The sequence below is a fragment of the Acinonyx jubatus genome, chromosome E2 (genome assembly GCF_027475565.1).
Source record: "Acinonyx jubatus isolate Ajub_Pintada_27869175 chromosome E2, VMU_Ajub_asm_v1.0, whole genome shotgun sequence".
NCBI classification, from domain to species: Eukaryota; Metazoa; Chordata; class Mammalia; order Carnivora; family Felidae; genus Acinonyx; species Acinonyx jubatus.
The window spans coordinates 16,704,432-16,729,662 of NC_069396.1; the positions used below are offsets into that span (position 1 = coordinate 16,704,432).

At 44.9% G+C, this 25,231-nt stretch overlaps 1 protein-coding gene across 2 annotated transcripts in view; it reads right to left on the bottom strand.

Moving 5' to 3' along the window:
- Positions 1–25,231, bottom strand: part of WWP2 (WW domain containing E3 ubiquitin protein ligase 2) — a 148,114-nt gene that overhangs the window by 81,557 nt on the left and 41,326 nt on the right. The window contains exons 5-6 of one of the 2 annotated variants that reach the window (XM_027076108.2): positions 2,039–2,176; positions 111–207 (exon numbers count right to left, since the gene is read on the bottom strand). In XM_027076108.2, the coding sequence (XP_026931909.1) occupies positions 111–207; positions 2,039–2,176 (235 nt within the window). Of the gene's footprint in view, positions 1–110; positions 208–698; positions 824–2,038; positions 2,177–25,231 lie in introns of those variants that run through there. The other variant, XM_053210339.1, reaches the window with a different exon arrangement.

The following is a 25,231-nucleotide window of genomic DNA, read 5'->3' on the forward strand; positions in this document are numbered from 1 at the left end:
TCCCAACATGTTTTCCAATAGCTCTGAGCACCTTCCCAGCTCCTCCTTGTCCACAAGCGGGGCAGGGCGGGGGGGGGGGGGGGGGGCGGGGGTTGGGGAGGTTGTCTTACCGAGATCTCCCACCAAAGCAGTTTGTGCTGGGGGGCTGGTGCCGGTTGTCTGGAGCGACAGCTGTCCCGCTGGATTCTCTTGAAGGTGGCTGGGATCCTAGACAGAGGACCCATCACAAGAAAAGACAGAAACATTGAGAAGCTCAGCCCTGGTTTGTTTGAGATTGTGGCTCAGGAACAAAGTTCACTCCATGCGTTCGGGTTATCCACCACAGCTAGCAAGCCACAGCCTCCAGCTCGAACAGGCAGAGGGACAGCCAGATGAGATCTGACTGGGGCCCCCACACAGAGGCGCTCAAACCTGGGAAACAGCTCTTCTTCTCCAAGACCTTCAAGAACACCTCAAGCACTTCCAAGCAACTTGCCTTGTGCACTGAATAAACTTTAGCTGCACCACACGAGACACAGAACCCATGCTGACCGTGCAAAGTGGGAGCAAGTAATTAGGGCACTGCACTCGTCCATATCACAACCAGAAAGCTCTTAAAAAGCCAAATCAGATTCAATTCAAATCAAATTATGACACCGTTTTGCTAAAAACCCCCTCAACAGCTTTCTGCTTCTTAGGACGAGGTCCAAAGTCCTCACCAAGGCCTTCGCGGCTGGGTGGTCTGAGCCGAGCTGCCCTTGCAGCCTCACCAGCCACCACTCTCCTTCCTGCTCTCCACGTTCCACCTGGCCGCCTCTGTTCCCAATGCAGGCCGAGCTCTCTCCCACCTTGAAGCCTCTGCACAAGGGACCCCTCGACCTCTCACTCAGCTACCCCACTCCTGCACCTCCCCACACCTCCCCTTCGGCCCGTCTAATCTCTTCAGCTCTGGCGGGTCTCAGCTTCCTCAAAGAAACCCTCCCTGGTCCCCAGCTGAAGTGAGACTTCCCGAAAGTATGGGACTCTCATATCACCCAGTATTTTTCCTTCATCGCTTTGGTCACAATTACAGTTACATAATTATTTCTGCACCTCCTTGTTTCATGTCTAACATTCCCACCTCCACCAAGTAAATCAGAAGCTCCTAGGAGTAGAGACCATATGAATTTTGCCCCCACCATCTGGCTAGCACCTGGTCCAAGACCTAGTACGTACCAGGTGCTCAATTACGGATATACGTGCAGAATGAGTGAATAATTCATGTTTCCTCCATGCACCAAAAGTTCCCAAAGCACCACTCAGTCCAGGGAGGTTTCTCAAGTCAAGGCCCATCCAATCACTGAGATTCCACCCTACTGCCCTTGCATTAGAATTCAAATCTCACTCCCTCAAAGCTACAGAAAGCCTGTTTGGGGCCTGGAAAGTGCCACAGTTACATCACATTTAACGAGAAAAATTATGGAGAAACCCAGCCCATCTCAGACCTCAGACTTCATGAAATAATTTCCTGCTAGATCCAAAGGTGACTAATTTCAGAGTAGATCAAAAGAAACAAACTGCCCTCATTCAGGACAGAGTGGGAGATACTCCAACTTTCCTGCCTCTGTCTCTATTTTGCTAGTGTGAATCTCTAAGACACACAGCCCCCTTTCTCACCCAATACTGTCTTATAAAAGACACCTTCAAGCTCCTCCAGGAAGTTTAACTGTATTGGGAAGAAAAAGGGGCCCCAAGTAACATTTAATAAAGACATCTTATTTTCGAGAGCCCGTGTGGGATGAAAAGATATTTTCTCTGCTCTCAACGCAAAGTACAACACACTTACAAAGACCTGGCATTTATTTTGGTCCCTTATCAGAAAGCTATCCTTAAAAAATCATGTCACAGTTTTGATCATGCGAAGAACTGCTTAAGAGGAATCAGGGGGCCAGGACTGGCTGAGCGGTACCCAAACCCAGGTACCTGGTAGAGAACCAAGCCCCGGGCACCTCCTCCTACTCCCACCCAGGCCTGCCCCGCCCCATCCCGGCACAACCCTGGGGAGCAGGGCGGCACTCACCGTCTGTCACGGCACTGCCATTAGGCACGCTTCCCAGATCAACAGTTGGCCCGTCCAGGAAAATTGTCAGCTCACCGCCCGAGACAACACCGCCTTTGTTCTCCGTCTGCAGGTTCAGGGTCAGCTGCGTGTTCTCCACTGTTGAACACAAAAAGCAACAGGGATGGAGTAAAGCAAATGCACCCCACGTTAAGACTGGGTAAGTTGTAAGCCCTCATTTAACCTACTCTGGCGTCCCCAGCAACATTTTCCTGCATCTTCAAATCTGCCTCGGGGCGTGGAAAGAAGAATGGGAAGGAAGAGGTCTAATCGTCATCACTGTTGTATTAGATGGGTGGGAAAAGGCTGTACTCCTATTTTTCAAAACATTGTGTATCATTGGGTTAGCTACCTAATTTCTCCATGACTTCTTTGTCTGCTTGTACTCGAAGGACCATGAGAAGAGCAAAGAGAAATTGTGGCATCCGGAGGAAGGAGTCACAAGCCAGCAACCCCCCTGCCCATATAGACAGACAATGGTGGCAAAAAAAAAGAGAAACAGGTCAGGAGACCCTGAGGCAGTGTCATCAGGAGTCATCTCTAGATGAAGGATTTGCAGGGGCTTCTTCTCTTGTGTTAGAAAGTATTACTTGTTTTGAATTTTCACTCCTGAGGAGGTCTCACTTTGAAATGAGGAAAAAACGTTAAGCAATGAAAGTTTAATAAAGGTGAGTCAGCTCCACAATCGTCCCGTGGCCCTGGGTTAGTCCGTAAGGATAAACCAGCCAAAAAGGGGGTCTACAACCGAGGTGGGAAGGCACCTCGGAGTCACCCAGCCCCTGGGACACCAGGCAAAGTCAGCCCTGTGGGCAAACAAGAAGAATCGCGGAACCACAGCAGAAAAAAGGAACAAACTGACACGAGGCAGATGCCCCAAAGCCTACGTGGGCTAGAAACTGCGGCACAAGCGCCCCCCGACTCCCCACCAGCAGGCCCGGCCACACAGAGCAGCTTCCACCCAGTTACTGCTCGGGAGCCATTCGGTAATTACCAAGAGAGCAGCATTTATGAGGATTTCCAAAGGGCCTTCCCACATCTTACAAAACCAGACTACAAAAGAGCCACATACTCCAACCTCCTTCCCCACCCACCGCCCACCAAACCGCCACTTTATTTTATCTCTGAGTTGCCACTAGATTATTCTAAGCTATCTCCCTGGTCCTCTAGAACAAGGCAGGGTATGCATAAATAAGTATCTCTGTGAGCACCTTCTAGAAACAACCTCTCCCCCCAACTAAAAAAGCCTGTCCCAAATCAAAATACAGACACAGTCCTTTAAGAACTTAGGAAAAGTCTGGATCAAATCAGGATCTACTATAATAATGTGGGAACCAGTCACCCTTTGGGTTTTCAAGTTCTCCTAAGCGTCTCTCCCTTACCTTAATCTCTCTTCCCTGAAATGGATCTCTCCAAATCCTTGGGAGTCTGTTGCTATTTTCGGTCACTTTCACTCAGGAACTTGGTGAGTTCCAAATATTTATATAAAATAACACTTGTAATCTGAAAACTAGTTCCTTCAAAAGTCCAGCAGTCAGGAAAGAACTGAGGCCTTTTGACAACCAGCACCCTTTGCCAGACATGCAAATGAGCCACCTCGGAAGTCAAGCCTCCAGCCCTAGTCTTGCTTTCAGATGACTATGGTCCAGCCAATGTATGGACTACAGCCTCATGAGAGATCCCTGGCCAGATTGCCCAGCTCAGCCACTCACAAATCTTGACCCACTGAAACCAGGAGACAACAAACGTTTATTATTGTTTAAAAGAAAAGTCAAGGGTGTCTGCCTACTTATTATGCCTAGATCCAGGGCCCAAGTGGAGCACAGAGTTCAGGAGGGGCGTGTGCCAGGGAGACTGGGTTCAAATCTCACTTTTACTACGTGGTGCTTGTAGCGTTGTGCAAATTACTTAACATGAGCACCAGTCTCCCCATCTGGAAAACAGGAGCACCCCATGGGCTCCTAATAAGCTGTCATTTTTATTATCTCCCTGTTGACTTTCCTGTTTCTAGGCTGAAGAGTCCCAGTTCTCTTGGTCTACCTTGTTCACTGCAAAGTTGCGCCTCTCTTGACCTTTTGGAGCCTTTTCTGGGTTGCAGCAACAAACTCCAAAAAGTCTTCTAAGGTGAGCTACTTAGAAGATGAACGTTTTCTCATCTTGTTTCCAGGACACTTCCTAAAGATGCCCATCCTTTTGGATTCAGCACACCAGCCTTGGAAATGTGCTGGGATGAGTATTCCAGAAGGGTTCCGTGATTCCTTTCTTAGTGCCTCAAAGCCCATTATTTTACAAATGTAGTATGGGCATGTCTTCCCCTCCTTTCTGGAGGGATGATAATGCTCAACGGGAAGGCAGAGGCGGCCCAGGCCTCTTGTTGCTGATTTCAAACTCCTGACAGTCACACTGCCATGGTCCTCTGACAGAAGCCACAGGCGTAACTTGACTTTTTCTCTACATGGTCTCATCTCAAGGCTCCAACTTAGCTCTTCTCTTCTGTTTACCCATTAATCATGTCCAGTAGAGTCATTATATACCAGTAGCCTCAGAAGCTACCTTGCAATGCCCTGAAATACATTTTATCTTCAAAAAAAGCCAGTGGGAAGGGACGTCTTTCCCCCTTCAACAAAACTTGGGAGATGATAATACTCCACTGTTCTATTCGCTAAAAAGAGGGACAGAGTCAGAGATACCTCTGGCCATCACTGTCAGAGCCAAGTGATCAAATGAAGCATCACTAACAGCAAGACCACCCGACACACAAACTTCATGACGTGACACAGGATGAGGTACACAACATCGCTTTTTTTAGGTAACTTTTTTAAGTTTATTGTTTATTTATTTTGAGAGAGATAGAGACCAAGCAGGGGAGGGGCAGAGAGAGAGGGAGACAGAATCCCAAGCAGGCCCCAAGCTGTCAGCGCAGAGCCTGACGAGAGGCTCCAACTCACCAACTGTGAGATAGTGACCTGAGCTGAAGTCAAGAGTCAGACACCTAACCGACTGGGCCACTCATGCACCCCGCAACATCACTTTTCAAGTCTTCTTTCTAAAAGCATTTAGCCTGAATCCAACTAACCCACTAAATCTCCTTCCCAATTTGCAGGAAATATAGGGACAGAGAAACAAATTCACAATACCACGAGGAAGCAATCAGACAAATCCAGAATATGGGACACGTATATAATATCCTGGACTCTTCAAAAAGACAATGTCATTACACTGCTTCTTTTCTAAAAAGACGGGCAAAAGGACACCTAGGTGGCTCAGTCAGTTAAGCACCCAACTCTTGATTTTGGCTCAGGTCATGATCTCATGGTTCATGGGATTGAGCCCCATGTGGGGCTCTGTGCTAACAGCGCAGAGGAGCTTGGGATTCTCTTTCTCTCCCTCTCTCTCTGCCCCACCCCGGTCCATGCACTGTCTCTCAAAATAACTAAAATCTTTAAAAACTTATCAAAAAAAAAAAAAAAAAGAAGGGCAAGGAGACTCTTCTAGATTTAAAGAAATATAACCACCAAATGCCATGCAATGTTTTACCAAACATCGGCTTGAAAAGTATTCCCGGGGCAACTGGAGAAATTTACATCCAGACTGGATATTAAATGATGTATGAAACGACTGCTAATTTTCTGAGGTTCAACGTGAATGTCATTCTCGGGAGATGCAAATTATGCAAGTATTCTTAGATGGTTTTATAGGAGAATACGCTGACATTTTTAGGAATGAGGTGCCATGGTATCTGCAGTTTACCTTCAAATGGTCAGGAAAAAGAATGCACACACCCACAGGCTCACACGTGTCGGCAAAACAAAGGCAGCAGCGTGCTAGCAAGGTCTAGGTGGAGGGCCTCTGGGTGTGCGCCGTATTACTCTTTCCATTCTCCTGTAGGTTTGAAATTTTCATAATAAAAAAGTTGGAAAAGGGCTTTTTTAAATTGGCACGGCTATTAAAAAATGAAGCCTCTGAGAACAGAACTCCCCATTATTCTCTTTGAAAAAAATACCCGAGCCAGGGGAGCCCTACAATGCATAATGGGACTAAAGAAACCATTAGTTAATTGAGTGACAGACCTGAGCATACCGGGGAGGCTGAAAGGAGTAAGTGTGGCTGGAAAACATATACTGGAATCCCAGCTATAAATAGCAGCATTAGCCACTTGGTCTCCGGGGCCCTCGGGTTTCACTACAGCCACACTGACGACTCCACAAAGGGCCTTTCTCCTGCAGCATGTCGCCCTGCTGCCTTGTGAGGCGCTGCTCAAAAACCAAGAAACTGATGGAAGAACGGGTACGGTACAGTGATTTTGCCTAGGAAGCGCACCTCGTCAGGCCCCCTCCACCTGTGGTCACGCAGTTCACGGACGTGGAGCGAGCACCTTCTAGTCTCGTCCCTGAGATTAAACAGAAACAAAACAGACAAAAACACCGTGCCTGGGTGTTTCTATTCTAGTTGGGAGACACAAACAATAAGCAGGCTTTTTGGTTTTTGCTTTTTAAGAAAATTGCATAATCTGTTAGAAGGTGGCAAGTGCAGGAGAAACACCAGTGAGGAAAGCGGGTGGTGAGCGCTGGAGGCGGGAGGAGGACCTGCAGTCGTGAAGAAATGTCCCTGGGAAGGCAACAACTAAGCAGAGACCAAAAGAAGGATGGGGCAGGGGAGGCCACGTAGGTATCCGGGGAAGAATCTTCTAGGTGGAGAGAAAAGGAAGCGCAGAGGCCCCACGTGGGAGCATGCCTGGCATGTGTGAGGAATGGCAAGGAGGCTGGTATGGCTGGAATGGCCGAGGGAAGACAAAAGCAGGACATGAGGGCAGTAGGTAGGTAACCAGAGGCCACAAGGAGACCCTTGGGAGCTCTTGCAAGGTCTCTGGAGTTTACTCCATGTGAGATTGGGAGCCATTAGGGGATCGTGAGCAAGGAAGGGACGTGACTGGTGCTGTAGTGCTATCACTCAGGCCACGGGAGGAACAAGGGCAGGAGCACATGAGACCTGGTAGGAAGTCAGTACAATATTCCAGGACGGAGCAGAAGATGGGTTGGGCCAAGGCCATGGCAACACCTTCTGGGAACACAGTGGTTAACAAAGACTCTACCCTGGCCTCCTCCCTAGCACGTGTTAGGAAAGACCCATGACTCCCACCAAGCACATGGGGCCCCCAGACCCTTGGAATGAAAGCTTTGGGCAAGATGATGGGCAGGCACTGCAAAAAGCGCCAACTCAGAGCATGGCCGGAGGAAGTCTGATTCAGTTACGGCCAAATGGAACATATATAATGAAAATATTCCGCTGGCAGGAGACTTCAGTTCTCTGAGAAAGCCAAGGTCCCAGTTAGCGCATGCTAATAACTTCAGCAATCAGCAAATGTACTTCTTCGGTTATGGGACTGTGCCCTTCTGTTCCATTCTAAGTACTAACTGGCTATCTCAAGGACTGTGCCAGGAGAACACTGGGCAAGCTAGCATGCCAAGAGAGACCAGCAGACATTGGGCACCACCACCTCATCAGAAAGGAAAAAGAAGAACCCAACCAGATCAAGCATTTTGATCTGCCTATGAGTTTACAGGAGGCACAGGGGGACAGAGGAACATGTCAAAACACACTTCAGGAACATAAACAGCACAATCCTTAAAAGGTGAGAAACCACAAGACAAACTGTCCATTTTCTTCAACAATCAACTCTGAGGGGTAAAAAGAGGAAGGAGAATATATTGGTTAAAAGGGACTGAAGAGACCTATCAGCATTACTTGTATCCCGATTCAAACAAACCCATGGTAGAAAAGAAACTTTGTAAGACAACTGGGGAAACGTAAAGCCGGGCTAGATATCTGATGATATTTCAGTAACTATCAGTATGCTTTTTAGGTATGAAATTGGCATTGTGGTTATGGGAGCCCTTATCTTTTAGAACTACAAAGTAAAATGCTTACAGATGAAACACACCTGGGGTTTAAGGAAAAACAACCCAGCGGGGACTGGGGTAAGGAGTAAGATGAGACAGGGATGGCTGTTGGTAGGCGGCTGTGGAGCTGACTGACAGGCTCACAGGGGTCCACGGGCTGTTCTTTCCACTTTCACGTATGCCTGACACTTTCCAGAACAGTTTTTATTTTCAAGCCAGCATACCTCAGGCACAAACAGTGAATGAAACCAACTAAAATTCTTATAAGAATTCAATATCACATGTGCAGTTTGAAATACAAAAAAGTAGGGAATGTACAAACAAGCTGCTTCAGGAGTAACTCCTACTTTTATTTTTCCTTTACTTCAAAGCCTCAGATTTGCAAGTGGCTTCAGGTTAATAATTTCCTACTGGGAAGAGCAGTTATGTGCAATAAAGATGAGTAATAATTTTCTAAGAGTGACTTTTTCCCTTTCTTGACTTGGACTTGTTAATATGCTTTTTGCATATGGTACCAATAAGTATAGATAAATAGGGCATGGAAGTTGCCTTCCTTTTTCCAACAAAAGAAAAAACTATGTAAACCAGAACTGCCAAAATGTGCCACTATTAATGCGATTCAGTTATGAAATCCAGAACTCCTGCCTGGACAGTTTCACTGCAGTGTATGAAGGAACGTTCTACTTCAGAATCTTCTGTCATCACTGCTCCCTCCTGCTCCCACACCACCAAAACTTATGTGCACGTACACACATTATCTTTTAAAAGGAAGAATCTTGTTATTTTGTTTTCCTCCTAACTCTGAATACAAATGTAAGGATTTACCTGGAAATTTGAAAAAAATAAAACCAGACACAAAAGTAGGATACCTTTAAGGAAGGCTAAGTACTCTCAGGTCAAGCATCTCGGAAGCCCGATGAAGATGTGATTGATTTGGCCTTAACAGAGCTGCTCAGTGGAACAAACAACCTTCTTCCTGTCTCCTCCTGCCCCCCAATCCCATAGGCCCATCAAAAGAAAGTGAAAATAAGCAGGGCATTCATTAACAGGTCAGTGTTCATTCTACACATAGCTGTGAAACACTGGTGCACAGAGGAACGGAACAGGAGGAAATTCCAGAAGGGCAGAGAGTAAATAGTCTCCTTTCCATTCCCCGCCTCCCTGTAACTCAGACACACACAGGATGGAGTGTACCCCAGATTTAAAGAGAACACTCTTTCACATTCCCTTTGCAGTAAAGGAAGCCAGAGGCTTCCAGGATTTACTGTTATGATGTCTCTTTGGCTTCCAAACTTAGCCAGAGCCTAACAAGAGAAAGTCTTTTCTAGCAAGCTAGCATCAGATCATAAACATTGGAATTCTTATTGGGGTGACAATGTTGACTCTGCTTCACCCCACCTCTCCTCGGCCCCCATCACTGATGATTTGGCTGGCTCTTCCCAGAACACAGGGTGCAAGGAAGAGTCTATTTTGGCCTTGAGACTCTTCTGTATGCTGCTGCTGGGAGTCCCTCAACGATCTCGAAATAAAAGTTTTGGTCTACTGGGGGTTCCATTAACTCCTTTAGAAATGAAATTAGCTTCATTTTACGAAGCCAATTTGTAAATTTTTATTTTCTCTCTTTCTTTCTTGTTCATTCACTCAAGAAGCATTTTCTGGGCATCCACTATCCGCCTGACACTGTGCTAGAAGCTGGGTTATAATGAAGAATGAAAACAGACTAAGTCTCTGCATTTAGGAACCTCACAAGTCAGTTGAGAGAAACAAATAAATAATCTAGCAGAGAAATATAAAGTTGCAACTGTATTAGCAGATTCCATGCAAGACATCAGTGTCCCATGAGCACTGGATAGCTAGCCTCATCAGTGCATCAGGAAGTTTCCTGAGGAACTGACAACTCAACTGTGCTCTGAAGTTTCAAGCATACAATTAGCATGTTGAAGGGTGGGGTGGAGTGAAGAGGAAGACCATTTCAGGCAGAGGAAACACCAGGTGCAAAGGCCTTGTGGCACAATGAGCTGGATGAATTTAGGAAACTAAACAGAGATGGAATTGTGATCCAAATGGGGTAGAAGATCCAGATGGTGGCCATACACTGCAGTGCCTTGTGGGTCCGCCATGTTGAAAAGTTCTTCTCTATCTTAAGAGCAGCAGCAAGCTACTTAAGGGTTTTTCATCAAGGTGTGACAAGATCAGCTTTGTGATTTCAAAAATCATTGTCTGCACACAAATTGGAAAAAGGACAGAAGGAGGCCAAAGGAAAACACAGCAGAGGTGGAGACGAAAGAGGTAGGCAGACCTGCAGACTTGCAAAGGTAAAAACCAAGAGAACCTGAAAACAGATTAGCAAAGTAAGTGGGCAAGGAGGATAGAGGTATCAAAGATGACTCATAAGCTTCTAAGTTACCTAACTGGACAAATGGTGGGTCTACATATTGAAATATGGAACAATGGAAGGGGATCAAGTCTGAGGAAGTGGCGATGAGGTCAGATTTGGACATGTTTCTGGCATATCCACAAGGAGACAGCAGGAAAGTGGGCAGGTACGTAAATATGGAGCTCAGAGGAGAGATCTGAGTTGGAGATTCAAACCTATGGGTCATCTGCACGTGGTGGTTATGCATAAAGAAGAGGTATGGGGGGTGCCTGGGTGGCGCAGTCGGTTAAGCGTCCGACTTCAGCCAGGTCACGATCTCGCGGTTTGTGAGTTCGAGCCGTGCGTCAGGCTCTGGGCTGACGGCTCAGAGCCTGGAGCCTGTTTCCGATTCTGTGTCTCCCTCTCTCTCTGCCCCTCCCCAGTTCATGCTCTGTCTCTCTCTGTCCCAAAAATAAATAAACATTGAAAAAAAAAAAAAAAAAGAAGAGGTATGGGCGGGAATGTGATCACAGAAGACGGAATGATAGGAAACTCAGTTAACAGTCAAACAGATGAAGATGACCTTGCAAAGACAGAGAACACTCAAGAGAGGCAGCAGGAAAATAAGGAAGGATTCCTGAGAAGGCAGGAAACACGGGCTCCGAAGCATGGATGGAGAATCCGTCCTTAGACAGTAGGAAGAGGGACAGCTCCCCCACCAGAGGAAAGAGAGAGGAGGCATTAGGCACACGCATCCTCATTTCGGTACATGACAGATCCATCGATCATGATCATCTTTATTTCTTTTGATTCATGCCAAAAGCCAAAGCCCATGCAGGAACAGACATTTTCCTTTACTTACCAAAAAAAAAAAAAAAAAGCGCACAGCATGTACTTTTCAGAACGAGCTACTCGTCACAGCCATCCACTGAGTAAGGTACATTAGAGCCAGAGTCTTTCTTGAACCAACTGAGGGTCCTTTTAACACAGAATACATCTGTCTTGGTAAACCTCACCATGTGTCAAGCTGTAGCACATGCTTTAATTTTTTAAGTGATTCAGGGGCAATAAATACAGATATGGGGAAGTAAAGTCTTTAGAATAAACGGTCAATCCATGATTTACTGCTGCTTTGTCATCAGAGCTCCTCATCCCCAACGGGAAGGAGAGTCCTCACACCCACAAATGGCAATTCCTAGATTCCTAGATCGGAGCCACCCTAACAGCTCATCCATTCTCCATGCCCTCAAGGAACCTCAGCAGCCACACCACCTCTCCCTGTGGCACGGGATCAAAACCATGTTTATAAACATGGCAGGGGCAGGCTTCCAGTGAACAAACCTCCTTTTCAATGGTCTTTAAATACAAAATGTAGGAGCCTGGCCAGAAGAGAACTTTTACGTTTAAGATTCTGCTTTTAAAAATGCAGCAGTTATAAACTTCCAGTTACAAGATAAGTAAGGACTGGGGATGTAATGTACAACATGGTGACTATACTTGATACTCATCTATTTGAAAGTTACTAGGACAGTAAATCTTAAAAGTTCTCATCAAAAGGAGAAAAACATGTTTTCTTCTTTCTGTATCTGAGATGATGAATGTTAACTAAACTTGAGGTAATCACTTCACAATAAAAAAATCTCCTTTTTAAAAAACTGCTTTTTAAAAATCACAATTTCTGGGTGCCTGGGTGGTTCAGTCAGTTAAGTGTCTGACTCTTGGTTTCGGCTCAAGTTATGATCTGACAGTTCGTGGGTTCAACTCCCACATCAGGCTCTGTGCTGACTGACAGCAGAGAGCTTGCTTGGGATTCTCTCCGTCTCTGTCTCTCTCTCTCTCTCTCTCTCTCTCTCTCTCCCTCTCCACCCTATGTCTCTCTCACTCTCAAAATAAACAAAACTTTAGGGGCGCCTGGGTGGCGCAGTCGGTTAAGCGTCCGACTTCAGCCAGGTCACGATCTCGCGGTCTGGGAGTTCGAGCCCCGCGTCAGGCTCTGGGCTGATGGCTCAGAGCCTGGAGCCTGTTTCCGATTCTGTGTCTCCCTCTCTCTCTGCCCCTCCCCCGTTCATGCTCTGTCTCTCTCTGTCCCTCAAAAAAATAAATAAACGTTGAAAAAAAAATTTTTTTTAAATAATAATAAATAAATAAATAAAACTTTAAAATATAATGAAATAAATAAAAATTATAATTTCAGATGAGTGAAATATGCCACAATGAAGATATGGATTAATGATGATTGAGAGTGTACAAGAACCTGGAAAATTATTCATACTACATATGTTAAGTTAAAGAAAGAACATGATGGGGGTTCAGTCGCTTACGTGTCCAACTCCTGGTTTCAGCTCAGGTCATAATCTTACGATTCATTGAGTTCCACCCCTCATCAGGCTCTGTGCTGACAGTGCAGAGGCTGCTTGGGATTCTCTTTCTCCCTCTCTCTCTGCCTCTCTCTCTCTCTCTCTCTGGCTTGCTCTCACTCTCTCTCAAAAATAAGTCAATCCAAAGCGGGCTCCGTCCTGACAGCAGAGAGCCCAATGCGGGGCTGGAACTCATGAACCGTGAGATCATGACCTGAGCCAAAGTCAGCGCTTAACCAACTGAGCCACCTAGGCGCTCCCAAAATAAATAAACTTAAAAAAAAAAAAAAAAAAAAAGAACATGATGTTATAGAATGCACCCTATTATTAAAATCCCATAAAAATAAATATGTAAAGGGACAAAGAAATAAATTAAGCAGAGAAAAACTGTAAGTTGTGCTTCAAGAGTAAGATTATGAAACACAGGTTTTATTTTTTAATTTCCATTATATGCATAGTGGATATATTTTTTCTTAATTTCCACATCACTTAGACATGTATACAGGAAGTGTTTACAAATGAAATGACATGTTATCTATTATTTGCTTTCAAATATTCCCCCCAAAAAGTGGGGTCTGGAGGCAAAAGACAATCTGACATGCTGATCCTTCTTAAAAGTGGGTAACAAGTACAAGATACTTAATTATACTATTCTGTCTATTTCATTTATGTTTGAAACCTCCCATAATAAAAAGTTTTAAAAAGTCCCATGTATACTATGTAATATTGCCTTCACAATAAATAATATTAACTTAAAAAATAAAAAATAACAACAGCATGCTTACTATGAAAACCTGAAAATACAGACAGGCAAAATATGACACCTGCCCCATAAGTACGCACATTCCAAATCGCTTCCCCAGGATATAACTCACGATTGTCAACCTTGTGTGAAGTCACTGTACGTGCAAACACCGGCACAAATACATATAACAACTACATGTGCAAAACTGACTTCGTCCTAGAAAAGTTGTACCCTTTGATTTCTCACTTAATGTGTTCTATGAATCTTTAAAAACGTATACAGAAGCAGTCTATCCACACAGTGGGGTTTTAGGAATGCGGGAGGGGCATGTTCAAGGTGACTTCAGCCTTGACTGGAATGCCCCCCTCCACGAGAGTGAATGTATGTAATGTATGCATAAACACTAATTAATTAAGGGAAGCGGGGAGGAAGGGAGGAAGGGAGGAAGGGAAGAAGGGTAGGCACAGACATCATCTGAGAAATGTGTGCCGTGCTGGCCTGACAGCAGTGTGAAAGTGCCCACCCTGTACCTAACAGTGGCACTGACTGCCACCCATCTAACCGTGCCATCCGTGCTCTGGTGCAGGATCATTTGCCCCTCCAACATACCACTCTGCGACAAGAATAAGCGTCCCACTCTAACAAAAATACTTGTAGCACCCTGGAACACTTAAGGAAAAGGGAAAATAATACACTCAAACGAGATGAATGAGGTTCAACCCTAACACTGCTGCAGCAGCCACACCATCTCCCCTGGGAGAACCTAGGAGACTGGAACGGACAATCAGGCGGGAGCCGTTCTCAAATAACTGCAAAGTAGAGGCTTGAACACTAGAAGAAATGTTTCAGGGGTTTTTTTGTTTGTTTGTTTGTTTGTTTGTTTGTTTTTGCAAGGGGAATGAAACAGCTCATATCCAGGCAACAGTCTCATTTTCCTATCATCGATTCTGGGCTCTCTGCAAGGCCACCATTTCATGCCTATAACAGCTGTCAGTTTAGGAGCAGAATGCTATGTGGCTGATGAGAAACAGCGTGGGTCCTCTAGGACGTGGCACTATGCCTCTGTGGAGCAGGCTTAAGAGGAATGAGAGACATTTCTAGAACTGTACAAATAGTACAGTCCTATACCAACAACCTGATTTAGGAGAAAAGTTTCTCAAGTCTTCCTTTAGTAACAACCTCTAAATCTGCATTGTCCAAGGGGGGAGCCCTGAGCCACATGTGGCCACAGAGCACTATAAATGTGGCCAGTCCAGACTGAGATGTGCTGGGAGTGTAAAACAACACACCAGATTTCAAACACACCACACACACACACACACACACACAATGCAAAATAGTCTTTCTTTATATTGATTTCTTTCTCAATAATAATAATAGCTTTCTTTATATTGATTATATAGTAAAATGATAATATTAAGGATATATTGGGGTAAATATTTTTTTAATGCTTATTTATTTTTGAGAGAGAGAGAGAAAGAGAGAGAGAGAGAGAGAGACAGAGACAGAGACAGAGTGCAAGCAGGGGAGGGGCAGAGAGAGAGAGACACACACACACAGAATCCAAAGCAGGCTCCAGGCTCAGAGCTGTCAGCACAGAGCCCCCCACGTGAGGCTTGAATCCACAAATTGCAAGGTCATGACCTGAGTCAAAGTTGGACGCTTAACCGATTGAGCCGCCCAGTTGACAAGTGGACTAAATAAAATACATTATTAAAATTAATTTCACATTTGTTCTCATTTTTACTTTTTATTTTTTTTTAATTTTTTTTAACGTTTATTTATTTTTGAGACAGAGAGAGATAGAGCATGAGCGGGGGAAGGGCAGAGAGAGAGGGAGACACAGAACCGGAAGCAGGCTCCAGGCTCTGAGCCATCAGCCCAGAGCCTGATGCAGGGCTCGAACTCACGGACTGTGAGATCATGACCTGAGCTGAAGTCGGACGCTTAACCGACTGAGCCACCCAGGTGCCCCTCATTTTTACTTTTTAATTTTTTTTTTAATTTATTTATTTTGCGAGAAAGAGTGCAAGCACGTGAGGGGCAGAGAGAGAGAGGGAGAGAGAATCACAAGCAGGAATCCCATTCAGCGTAGAGCCCGCCTCGGGGCTCAATCTCACAACCTTGAGATCACATCTTGAGCCAATATCAAGAATCGCACACTTAATAGATTGATTTACCCAGGCACCCCTGTTTTCACTTTTTTTAATGTGGCTACTAGACAATGTTAAATTCCATACACGGCTCACATTGTATTTCCAGAGCTGCTCCTGTGTCTCCTCCCTGCCATTTTTTGGTGATAACCTTGAGCAGCTCTCAGTGACCAGACCTGCTGGCCCCAAGGGCCATCTCTGTGTGACCCGACTGCACCAAGTTCATTGCTGTCTCAAAGCTTCCCATTTGCTGTTCCCTCAGCCTGGAATGCTCAGAGGCATCCCTTCTCAGCCTCTGGAGTCCTAGTGCTGCCTCCTCAGGGAAGTCTTCCTTGACACCCCCTCTCCCAGGACAGGTTAAGTGCTCAGTGGAACAGTCCCAGAGCATCTTGTATTTCCCTCCATCGTGTCCACCACAACGAGGCTAGTGTGCACCCGTACTTGTTTGACATCTGTCCGTTTTCCTCCCCAGACCCTAAATTCCAGGACCATGCCTTGTTCACTGCCACATCTCTAGCATCCAGCCCAGAGCTCAAGGTAAAAATTTACTATGTGAGGGGCATCTAGGTGGCCCAGTCGGTTTTGCGTCCAACTCTTGGCTTCAGTTCGGGTAATGATCTTGTGGCTCATGGGCTTGAGCCCCGTATCACGCTCTGCCCTGACAGCACAGAACCTGCTTGGGATTCTCTCTCTCTCCCTCTCTCTGCACCTCTCTTGCTTGCTCGCTCTCTCAAAATAAGTATTTTTTAAAATTTATTATGTGAAAAAAAATAAAAATAAAAATAAAATTTACTATGTGAGGGGCATCTGGGTGGCTCAGTTGTAAGCAATGGACTCTCAATTTCAGCTCAGGGCATTATCTCATCATTTGTGAGTTTGAGCCCCACATTGGGCTCTGTGCTGACAGCACAGAGCCTGCTTGGGATTCTCTGTTTCCTCTCTCTCTCCTCAAAAATAAATAAACTTTAAAAAATATTGACTATGTGAATGCTTGTAAGTAAACTTCATACCCACCCCCTGCTCCCAGCAGGTCTCACAAACGTAAGAAAATGCCTATAGAGATTTCCTCTCCTCCAAACCCCTGCTCCAACACTGAGAAATCATTATATCTAAAAGGAAAAAACGAAAATGGGGGGAAAAAATGTCCTGACCACCTACTACAGACTAAAATGCAAAAGGTCACAAATATACCTCCAGGAAAAAAAAGGGGGGTGGGGGGAACCAGCCTTGGCCGTCATTATGTTTCGAGGGGAAAAAAAAAAAATCACTCTTTGCTCAAATACATGTTCCCAGGAGACTGACTGACTTCCAAAACCGATAGGCTTACAGAACACTCTAGATGCAGCAATAAACCCCAGGCTACGCTGAGGCAGCCACGTACAGGGGAAGGGATTCCTGACAGAAAGCTTTTCTTCTTTCTTCAAGTGAGGTTTCACAAGGCAACCTCAATGCCGGTGACACAGAAAGCAGGTCTGTTTTAACATTCACTGCCGGGGCCTGTGTGTTTACTTTTGAGACTCCTGGCTAAAAGGACCTTTTCTTCCAAACAGCTCTCCGCGGACACCAAAGCCACGAACTAGGCCCGGCTGTAACTTTGAGAAACTAGGGACGTGGGGGTGGGGGAGGAGGGGTGCTTCTGGCTTCTTCGGGAATTCCTTGAGGTTCTGGCTTGGCCGTATCTGCCCGAGGTGCAGATGATGGAAAGCAACATACAGAGACCTTTTCAGAGACTATTAAAGGCGGTTTTAAATCCCGGTGCCTGGCATCTGGTGCCAATCAGGAAAACAGTAGTCAGTCACTGATGCAACTGCAAGCAGATCGGGGCAAAATCAAACAAAGGCTTGCATTTGGAGGCTGGAGGCGGACTCAGCCTGACGCCTCCCCAGAGCAGACACCCGGTATGACCCGGGTCCCTCAGAGGGGAGCCATGACGCTGACCACAAAAAACCTAAGTCACAATAAAAGGCGTATATCCTCACTAATCAAACTAGGTACATATAATACTTTGTCTGTTGATCGATCTATCTATCTATCTATCTATCTACAGATAGTGAACAAAAATCTAACAACGCCTGCCCCATGAAGCTTACACTGCAGCTACAGAGGACAAGGAGTGAGATCAAATACACAGTATTATACAGGGATGTTGGTAAAAATAAAATAAAGCAGGGAAAGGAACAGGGAATGTTGGGTAGAGAAGAATCGCAACTAAGACAGTTTGGCGAAGACCACATATTGTACGATGCCATTTTTACAAAAGGTCCAGAAAAGGCACATCTACAGACATGGAAGACAGATTCATGGTTGCCAGAGGCCAGGGGGTGGGAACAAAAACTAATGGTAAGTGGGCACAAGGAATCTTATTGGGGTGATGGAAAAGTTCATGGTAACGTTGCACAGCTTGGTAAAATTTTTTAAAAGCACTGAATTGTATGCTTCCGAAAAATAAAGAATGGCCAGGGAAAGCCTCACTGAGGTGAGTAGACTGGAAGCGGGTGAGGGAGTAAAGCCATGAGGCCACATGAGGAAGCGTAGTCCAGGAAGAAGGGAAGGCCAGTGCCAAGGCAAGAACAGCAATGGGTTAGAAGAAGAGCGAGGAGGCTTGGGGGCCAGGAGGAGGCTTTGCCGAGGGGAGAATGGTTGAGATGAGATAACAGAAGAGTTAACAGGAGGATCAGGGACGGCCTTTTAGGTCACCTGGGGAAGATTTTAGTTTGTACTTGCAGTGCATGGGACAACCACTGCAGGAGGGATATGATGTGGCTTGAGTCTGGGTTGTTCCGGCTGCTAGGTTCAAAAGTGTACTGTAGGGAGACAAACGCAGATGTGGGGAGACAAACACAGGCCTCCTGACAGCTGAAAAGAGGGATCTGGACATGGGTGATGGCAGCGTTCAGGGTGAGAAATGGCCAGGTCCTCAAACATATCTCAAGGGTAATGCAGGCGGGACACACTGACTGGATGCGGGTTGTAACAGAAAGAGTAACATCAAGGAAGACACAAGGTTCTTAGCCCGAGTCAGACCGAATCACCATTGCCTGAGCTGGAGGAAGCTGTGGGCAAGTGAGTAGCTTGGCTTTTAACATATTAATTTGAAGATGTTAATTAGACATCTGGAAACACAGTCCTTGGCTGGCAAGGGAGAGGCCCAAGCGGCACAATACAGGTGTCCAGACAGAATTTAAAGCCATGATGCCACGTGAAATCACGAAAGGCAGTGGTGTGAACGAACAAATGGATGCAGGACTAAGCCATCCTGGAGTATCCCAATGTTTCCAGACTGGCGATGAGTAAACCAACAAAGATCAATGAACAGGAGTGGCCAGAAAGACAGAAGAGCAGTCAGGTGTGGTGTCCTGAAAACCAAGTGGAAGCCGTAGGTCTCGAGGAGGGATCGACTCGTTGCATCCAATCTGTCGGGCAAGTGAGATGAGGATGCGAAATGATCATCAGATTTCACACCTGGGAGGTGAATGAAGCAGTGTGAAGCAGGGCAAGGAGGGCAAAAGACTTCCTGGAAGTTTCTCAAGAAGAAAAGGGAAGAGGAGGAAAAAAAAGAGACGCAAATTAAAATGATGAAACGGGGGCGCCTGGGTGGCGCAGTCGGTTAAGCGTCCGACTTCAGCCAGGTCACGATCTCGCGGTCCGGGAGTTCGAGCCCCACGTCGGGCTCTGGGCTGATGGCTCAGAGCCTGGAGCCTGTTTCCGATTCTGTGTCTCCCTCTCTCTCTGCCCCTCCCCCGTTCATGCTCTGTCTCTCTCTGTCCCAAAAATAAATAAACGTTGAAAAAAAAAATAAATAAATAAAATAAAATAAAATGATGAAACGTAATTGTTTTTCACTTAAGAGACCTGGCAGAAGTTAAAAACGTTCACAGGCCCCAGCACCACTCATGAGACAGGAACCAGGTACAGGTGCACACGCTCAGCAAGCATGTGAAATGGCCAAGGCCTTGCAGCAGGCCCAGGCCTCAGGCATCAAAAACCTTGAAACATGCCCGCCCTTGGGCCCAGCAATTCCATGCCTAGGAATTTACTGACTTAAGGAGAAAAAGAAAAAAAAAAAAAGGACAGGAGCACAGAGATCTCTTTACAAGAAATGACCCCAAAAAACCTCTTGCTTATACCAGTAAAAGAACAGAAAAGGCTAACAATAGGAGATTGGTTAAATTATGGTGCGTTCATCCCAAAAAACTGATACTATAGTCATTAAAAATGGTCCAGTTTCATTAACGTTAAAAAAAAAAAAAATGGGTGAAAAAAAGCAAGTTACAAAGGAATATGCAGAGTGAGTTCCCATTTCAGGAAAAAAAAAGTTATACATACCTCCCCGCCTAAAAAAGATTAGTGGATATATAACAAACGATTTACGGGGTTAGCTCTAAATAATAAAATTTTAAGTGAATTTAACCTTGGAAGGCAGTAGATGCAGAGAGGCTGTGGAAGCAAAAGGCCTGGGTTAAATCCACTGCGGGGCCTTGGGCAGGTTATGTAACATGTGCCTACTTCCTCAGCTAAGGGGATGGCAATACACTCTACCTCACAGGCATGCAGGAGGACTAAGTTTTACCATATATATCTCACAAATTCAAAACAATACCTCATATATACTAAAGCAATTCAGAATGGTTTTTGGCTTTCTTTTCAATCAGCATGAAAATAATAATAATCGGAAAAACAACAATAACGTTTTCAGGTTTAGAGGCATGCATTATTTTTATAAGCAAAGAAATGAATAACATTTTCAATCTGGGGAGCAAGACGCAATTTCTCGGAAATTGTGAAACAAGTCCACTAGAAAGCTTGTGGCAGAGTGGAGCAAAAAAAAGAAGCGAGTTCTGAAGTTTACACTTGACTGCACACACCCCACCCCCATAGAAGACAGAATCATGGATGCTGCCACTTTTGAGCAGTTTCTTCAAGAGAGAATGGAAGTGAGTGGCAAAGGTGGGAATCTCAATGGAAGGGTCGTACCTACTGAAAGGGGCGAGAGCAAGGTTACTGTAACTTCTGAGGTGCCTTTTACCAAAAGTATTTGAAATATCTCGCCAAAAAATATTTGAAGAAGAATAATCTATGTGACTGTCAGCACATGCTGCTAACAGCAAAGAGAATTAGGAACTGCATTACCTCCAGATTAACCAGGATGAGGAAGAGGAGGAAGATGAGGATTAAAACTCATTTACCTGGAATATTCTGTATGAGTTCTTGAATAAAACTTGGGAACCAAAACAAAACAAGAAATTAATTTAAAAGATAAATATAAAATTGTTTTTAACTGTAGAGCAAAAAAAAAAAAAAAAAAAAAAAATTTTTTTTTTCTTCTCATTTTCTCTCTTCTCCCCGTGATGCAGATTCCAAAGATCAGTAGTTTTATTTATCTTCCCGTTGAAAAACTGGAAAAACAGCACTGTGTTTACTTTAAAATAAATGCATTCACTGTCTGTCAGGCATGCTTCCTTGAGACATGCAGCCCACCCACCAGAATGCTCCATCCCTACGGAACAGGGAGGGAGGTGGTGCACCCCTCATGACTGGCCTATCTGTTCTGAAAATGTAAAGTTCCGAAACAACCCTCTGCTTATAAGATTTTTAAATAAATAGGGAGCTGTTTGCTTCCTTTTTTTTTAGCTACACATGGGCAAAGAGACCAACAAAGAAAATGGAGAACATAAGCAAAGGGCTTTTCAAAGTCTACTTCCATGGGTGCGACAATTCTCGACAATTCTCAAACTTTGTGCACATTAGAGAAAAGAGAGAACATGTAAATATACGGAAGACATGGAGAGCCAGAGCTCTCGTATGGAAAGGAAGGTTAGGAAGGAACCCTGTGGGACTGAACGAGAAACAGAGGTTTCATTATGAACTCCATATAAAGTCACAGAGATCGATATCCACACATCTGTGTGTATATGTGATGTGATGTGTGTGTGTGTGTGTGTGTATACATACATGCGCCAGACAGCTGCCTAGATAGCTAGCTAGATAAATATAAAGTGTGTCAGAAAAAATGAAGGCTCAAGGGCCAAGAAAAGTTTTGAAGAAGAAGACCAGTGATAAGAGCTACGTCCAACCTTGTTCTGACATCCCCTCCGAAGAAAACAATGAGACCGTGTAAATCCAGTTAGGAAAAAATACAACTAGATCCTTATCCCCCATCCTGTTATCAAAATAAACTCTAGACTGATTACAGAGCTAAATGTTTAAAAAACTAAATAAAGAAAACTATCACGGGGCGCCTGGCTGGCTCAGTCGGTGGAGCATGTGGCTCTTGATCTCGAGGTTGTAAGTTCGAGCCCCATGTTGGGTACAGAGATTACTTAAAAATAAAATCTAAAAAGAAAGAGAGAGAAAGAGAGGGAGAGAGGGAGGGAGGAAGGAAGGAAGAAAACTATCACAAGTATCAGTACAAGGAAGGTATCTAGCTATATTTTCTTTCCCCCAAGTGGTTAGCTTTATGTTCCTCAGACTTGAGCGTGCATCAGAATTCCCTAGAAAATCTGCTAAAACAGATTGCTGGGCCCCACCCTCAGAGTTTCTGGTTCTGCAGGTCTGGGATAGGGCCTCAGAATTTGCATTTCTAACATGTTTCCAGGCGATACACCCATGTTGCTCATCTGGGGACCACACTTTGAAAGCCACTTGGTTAGCTGATGGTCCTAATGCCATTGGTTCACCTATTCTGATTTTCAACACCATCTTTATCATACAGTATATTCTATCTACACTGGATCATGTCTGGGAAATAATATATGATGGAGGACACATCAAAAGGATACAGAAGGCACCCACTGGCCAAACCAGGGATAATGTGAGCATCAAAACAATGGCAGAAATAAATTATGACCCACTGAATGAAATAAGAATCCATAAGACTGATAATACATACCTACATGCCTAAAAGGAAACGCTCTTCCTTGCGCTAGTATGCCAACTAATAAATATACAAGGAATAAAAAAACTGGGGGAAAAGATTTTTGCAACCATCACAGTAATAACTGATTCAGAAAAAAAAATCATTAATGAAAGCAAAAAGTAATAAGTGAAGGTGCAAAAAGGACAGATATTTACATAGTCTCGAAGTATCGTATCTCCCCATAAATTACTTTCTAGTTATAAAAAGAAAACAGTAATTTTACAGTGGAGAACCTGGCAGACACCACTTCAACCAAATGATCACAGTTAACATCATTAACAGTGAAACAAGCTGAGTCATGAGTCTCCTGGAATGATGCATTGAGAAGGACACGATATCTTTTCTGGAGTGTTCCTGCCAAAAATACATACCCTGAATCTAATCCTGAGGAAAAACCAGACAGAGCCAAGTTGAGAGGATTCTACAAAAAGACTGGTTTGAACTCTTCAACAATGTCAGTGTCATGAGAGACAAAAATAGGCTGGGGAACTAATCCCAGATTTCAGGAGACATGACAAGCAAATGCAATGTATAATTTTGCATGGGATCCCAGATCGTGGGGAAGTCACTGTAAGTGCATTTTTGCAACAACTAGAAAAGATGAATTAGGTGACAGCAGTGCAAAAATGTTATTTTCTTGATTTAATTGTACAGTGATTATGTAAGAAAGCATCTTCTTAAAAAACAGACACGTAGGGGCGCCTGGGTGGCTCAGTCGGTTGAGCGTCCGACTTCGGCTCAGGTCATGATCTCGTGGTTCGTGAGTTCGAGCCCAGCGTCGGGCTCTGTGCTGACAGCTCAGAGCCTGGAGCCTGCTTCGGATTCTGTGTCTCGCTCTCTCTCTGCCCCTCCCTTGCTCATGCTCTATCTCTCTCTGACTCAAAAATTAATAAAACATTAAAAATAATTTTAAAAATAAAATATTAAAAAAAACCAGACACCTAAGTATTTAGGGACCAACAAGGTTCATAATTTAAAATGAGTCACAAAATTATTATAGACATATGTATAGACAGAGACAACGTTAGAGCAAATGTATCAAAATATTAACAGCTGGCTGCAGAGTACAGGGGAATTCCTTGTCCCATTCTTGTAACTCGTCTCTGAATTTGAAATTATTTTTCACTTTTTTTTTTTTTTGAGTTTTATTTATTTTGAGAGAGATAGAGAGCAAGCAGGGGAGGGGCAGAGAGAGAGAGGGAAACAGAATCCCAAGCAGGCTCCGCACTGCCAGCACGGAGCCCAATGCAGGGCTCGAACCCATGAACTGCGAGATCATGACCAGAGTTGAAGTCGAGTTGGACGCTTAACCGACTGAGCCACCCACGTGCCCCTGAAATTATTTAAAATAACAAGTTTGTTCTTTTTTTAATTCTACTTCAAAGTACATTTCCCTCCTTGGAAGGAGAACAATCTGGTAGTGACAAGTTCTGCAGTGTTAATGAGGCCAGCTGAGGGACAGGAGAGCTACAAGAGAAAATGGAGACTTATGTACTACCTGCTACCAACTTAGAAATCGAGATCATCCAGTGGACAGGGGCGGAAGAAACATATGCTAATAACCACCGAAGCTGGGTGATGGGGATCATGTTTGAAAATTCCTCTAACAAAAAGGTTTTTAAAAATCATTATTCAACCCCAGCATCCGGCTTCCACACAGAGATGACTAGAGCTGTCCTTTCGAGCCAAACCGGTACTTCGCGTCAAGTCCTCCCTGCAGCCACAGCCAGGTCAACGTCCTGGCAGAAAGTCAGCCAAGGCTGACCCTTATGCAACTGCAGGACTTGAGTAAAGCCTTCGACCACAGCATCCTTCTGCCAGAGGGAGGCATAAAACACCAGCTAGGTTTCCTAGTCAACTTCCAAATCCACCCAGAGGACAACAGGCAACGAATGGAGGAAGGAACTGCGTCTGGTGGAGGAAAAAAACACCAGGCAGGACAAGCGCTACCCATCAAGGCCCTTTCCCAGAAAAAGCTGTTTCGGGAAGACTAGGCCACAGTAAGAGGAGTCACCTAACATACTGTGACCTACCACCCTACGTAATCGTGTTCATAGTATCACACCAATCTGGACATGTCCCCAGCCTAGCGGCTCCCCAAGGAATGCAGGCACCAAGACCCCGGTGCTGAAAATGTCTCATGCTAATGACAGCCTCGCCGCTCCACACCCTCAGGGCTTTCATACTTGTTCAGTCTTAGAACCTTAGAACACCCCCTGGGAACCACCTCAGGGCTGCCTCGCATTTAGGCAAGGGGGTCCTACACCAGGAAATAGGGTCTCTGTCACCATCTTGAGGACTTGAACCTCCCAATCTTTGGGAAGAAAAGTAGCAGAGGAGGGGCGCATGGGTGACTCGGTCCGTTGAGCATCCAGCTCTTGATTCGGATTAGGTCATGATCTTGTGGTTCGTGGGCTCGAGCCCCACGTCGGGCTCCACACTGACAGCGCAGAGCCTGCTTGGGATGCTTTCTCTCTCTGGCCCTCCCCTGCTCACTCTGTCTCGCTCTCTCAAAATAAATAAATAAACTTTAAAAAAAAAAAAAAAGTATCAGAGGAGCCAGAATTACTACCACTACTACTGCTGCTGTTACCATGACTTATATAGTACTTACATGTGTAAGGTACTACTGTTAGCTTACTGAATCTCAAAATAATGTTTTACAGGTGAGGAAACACACACAGAGAAGTGACTGTCCGACATCACAAAGCTAATGGAATCAGAACTCAA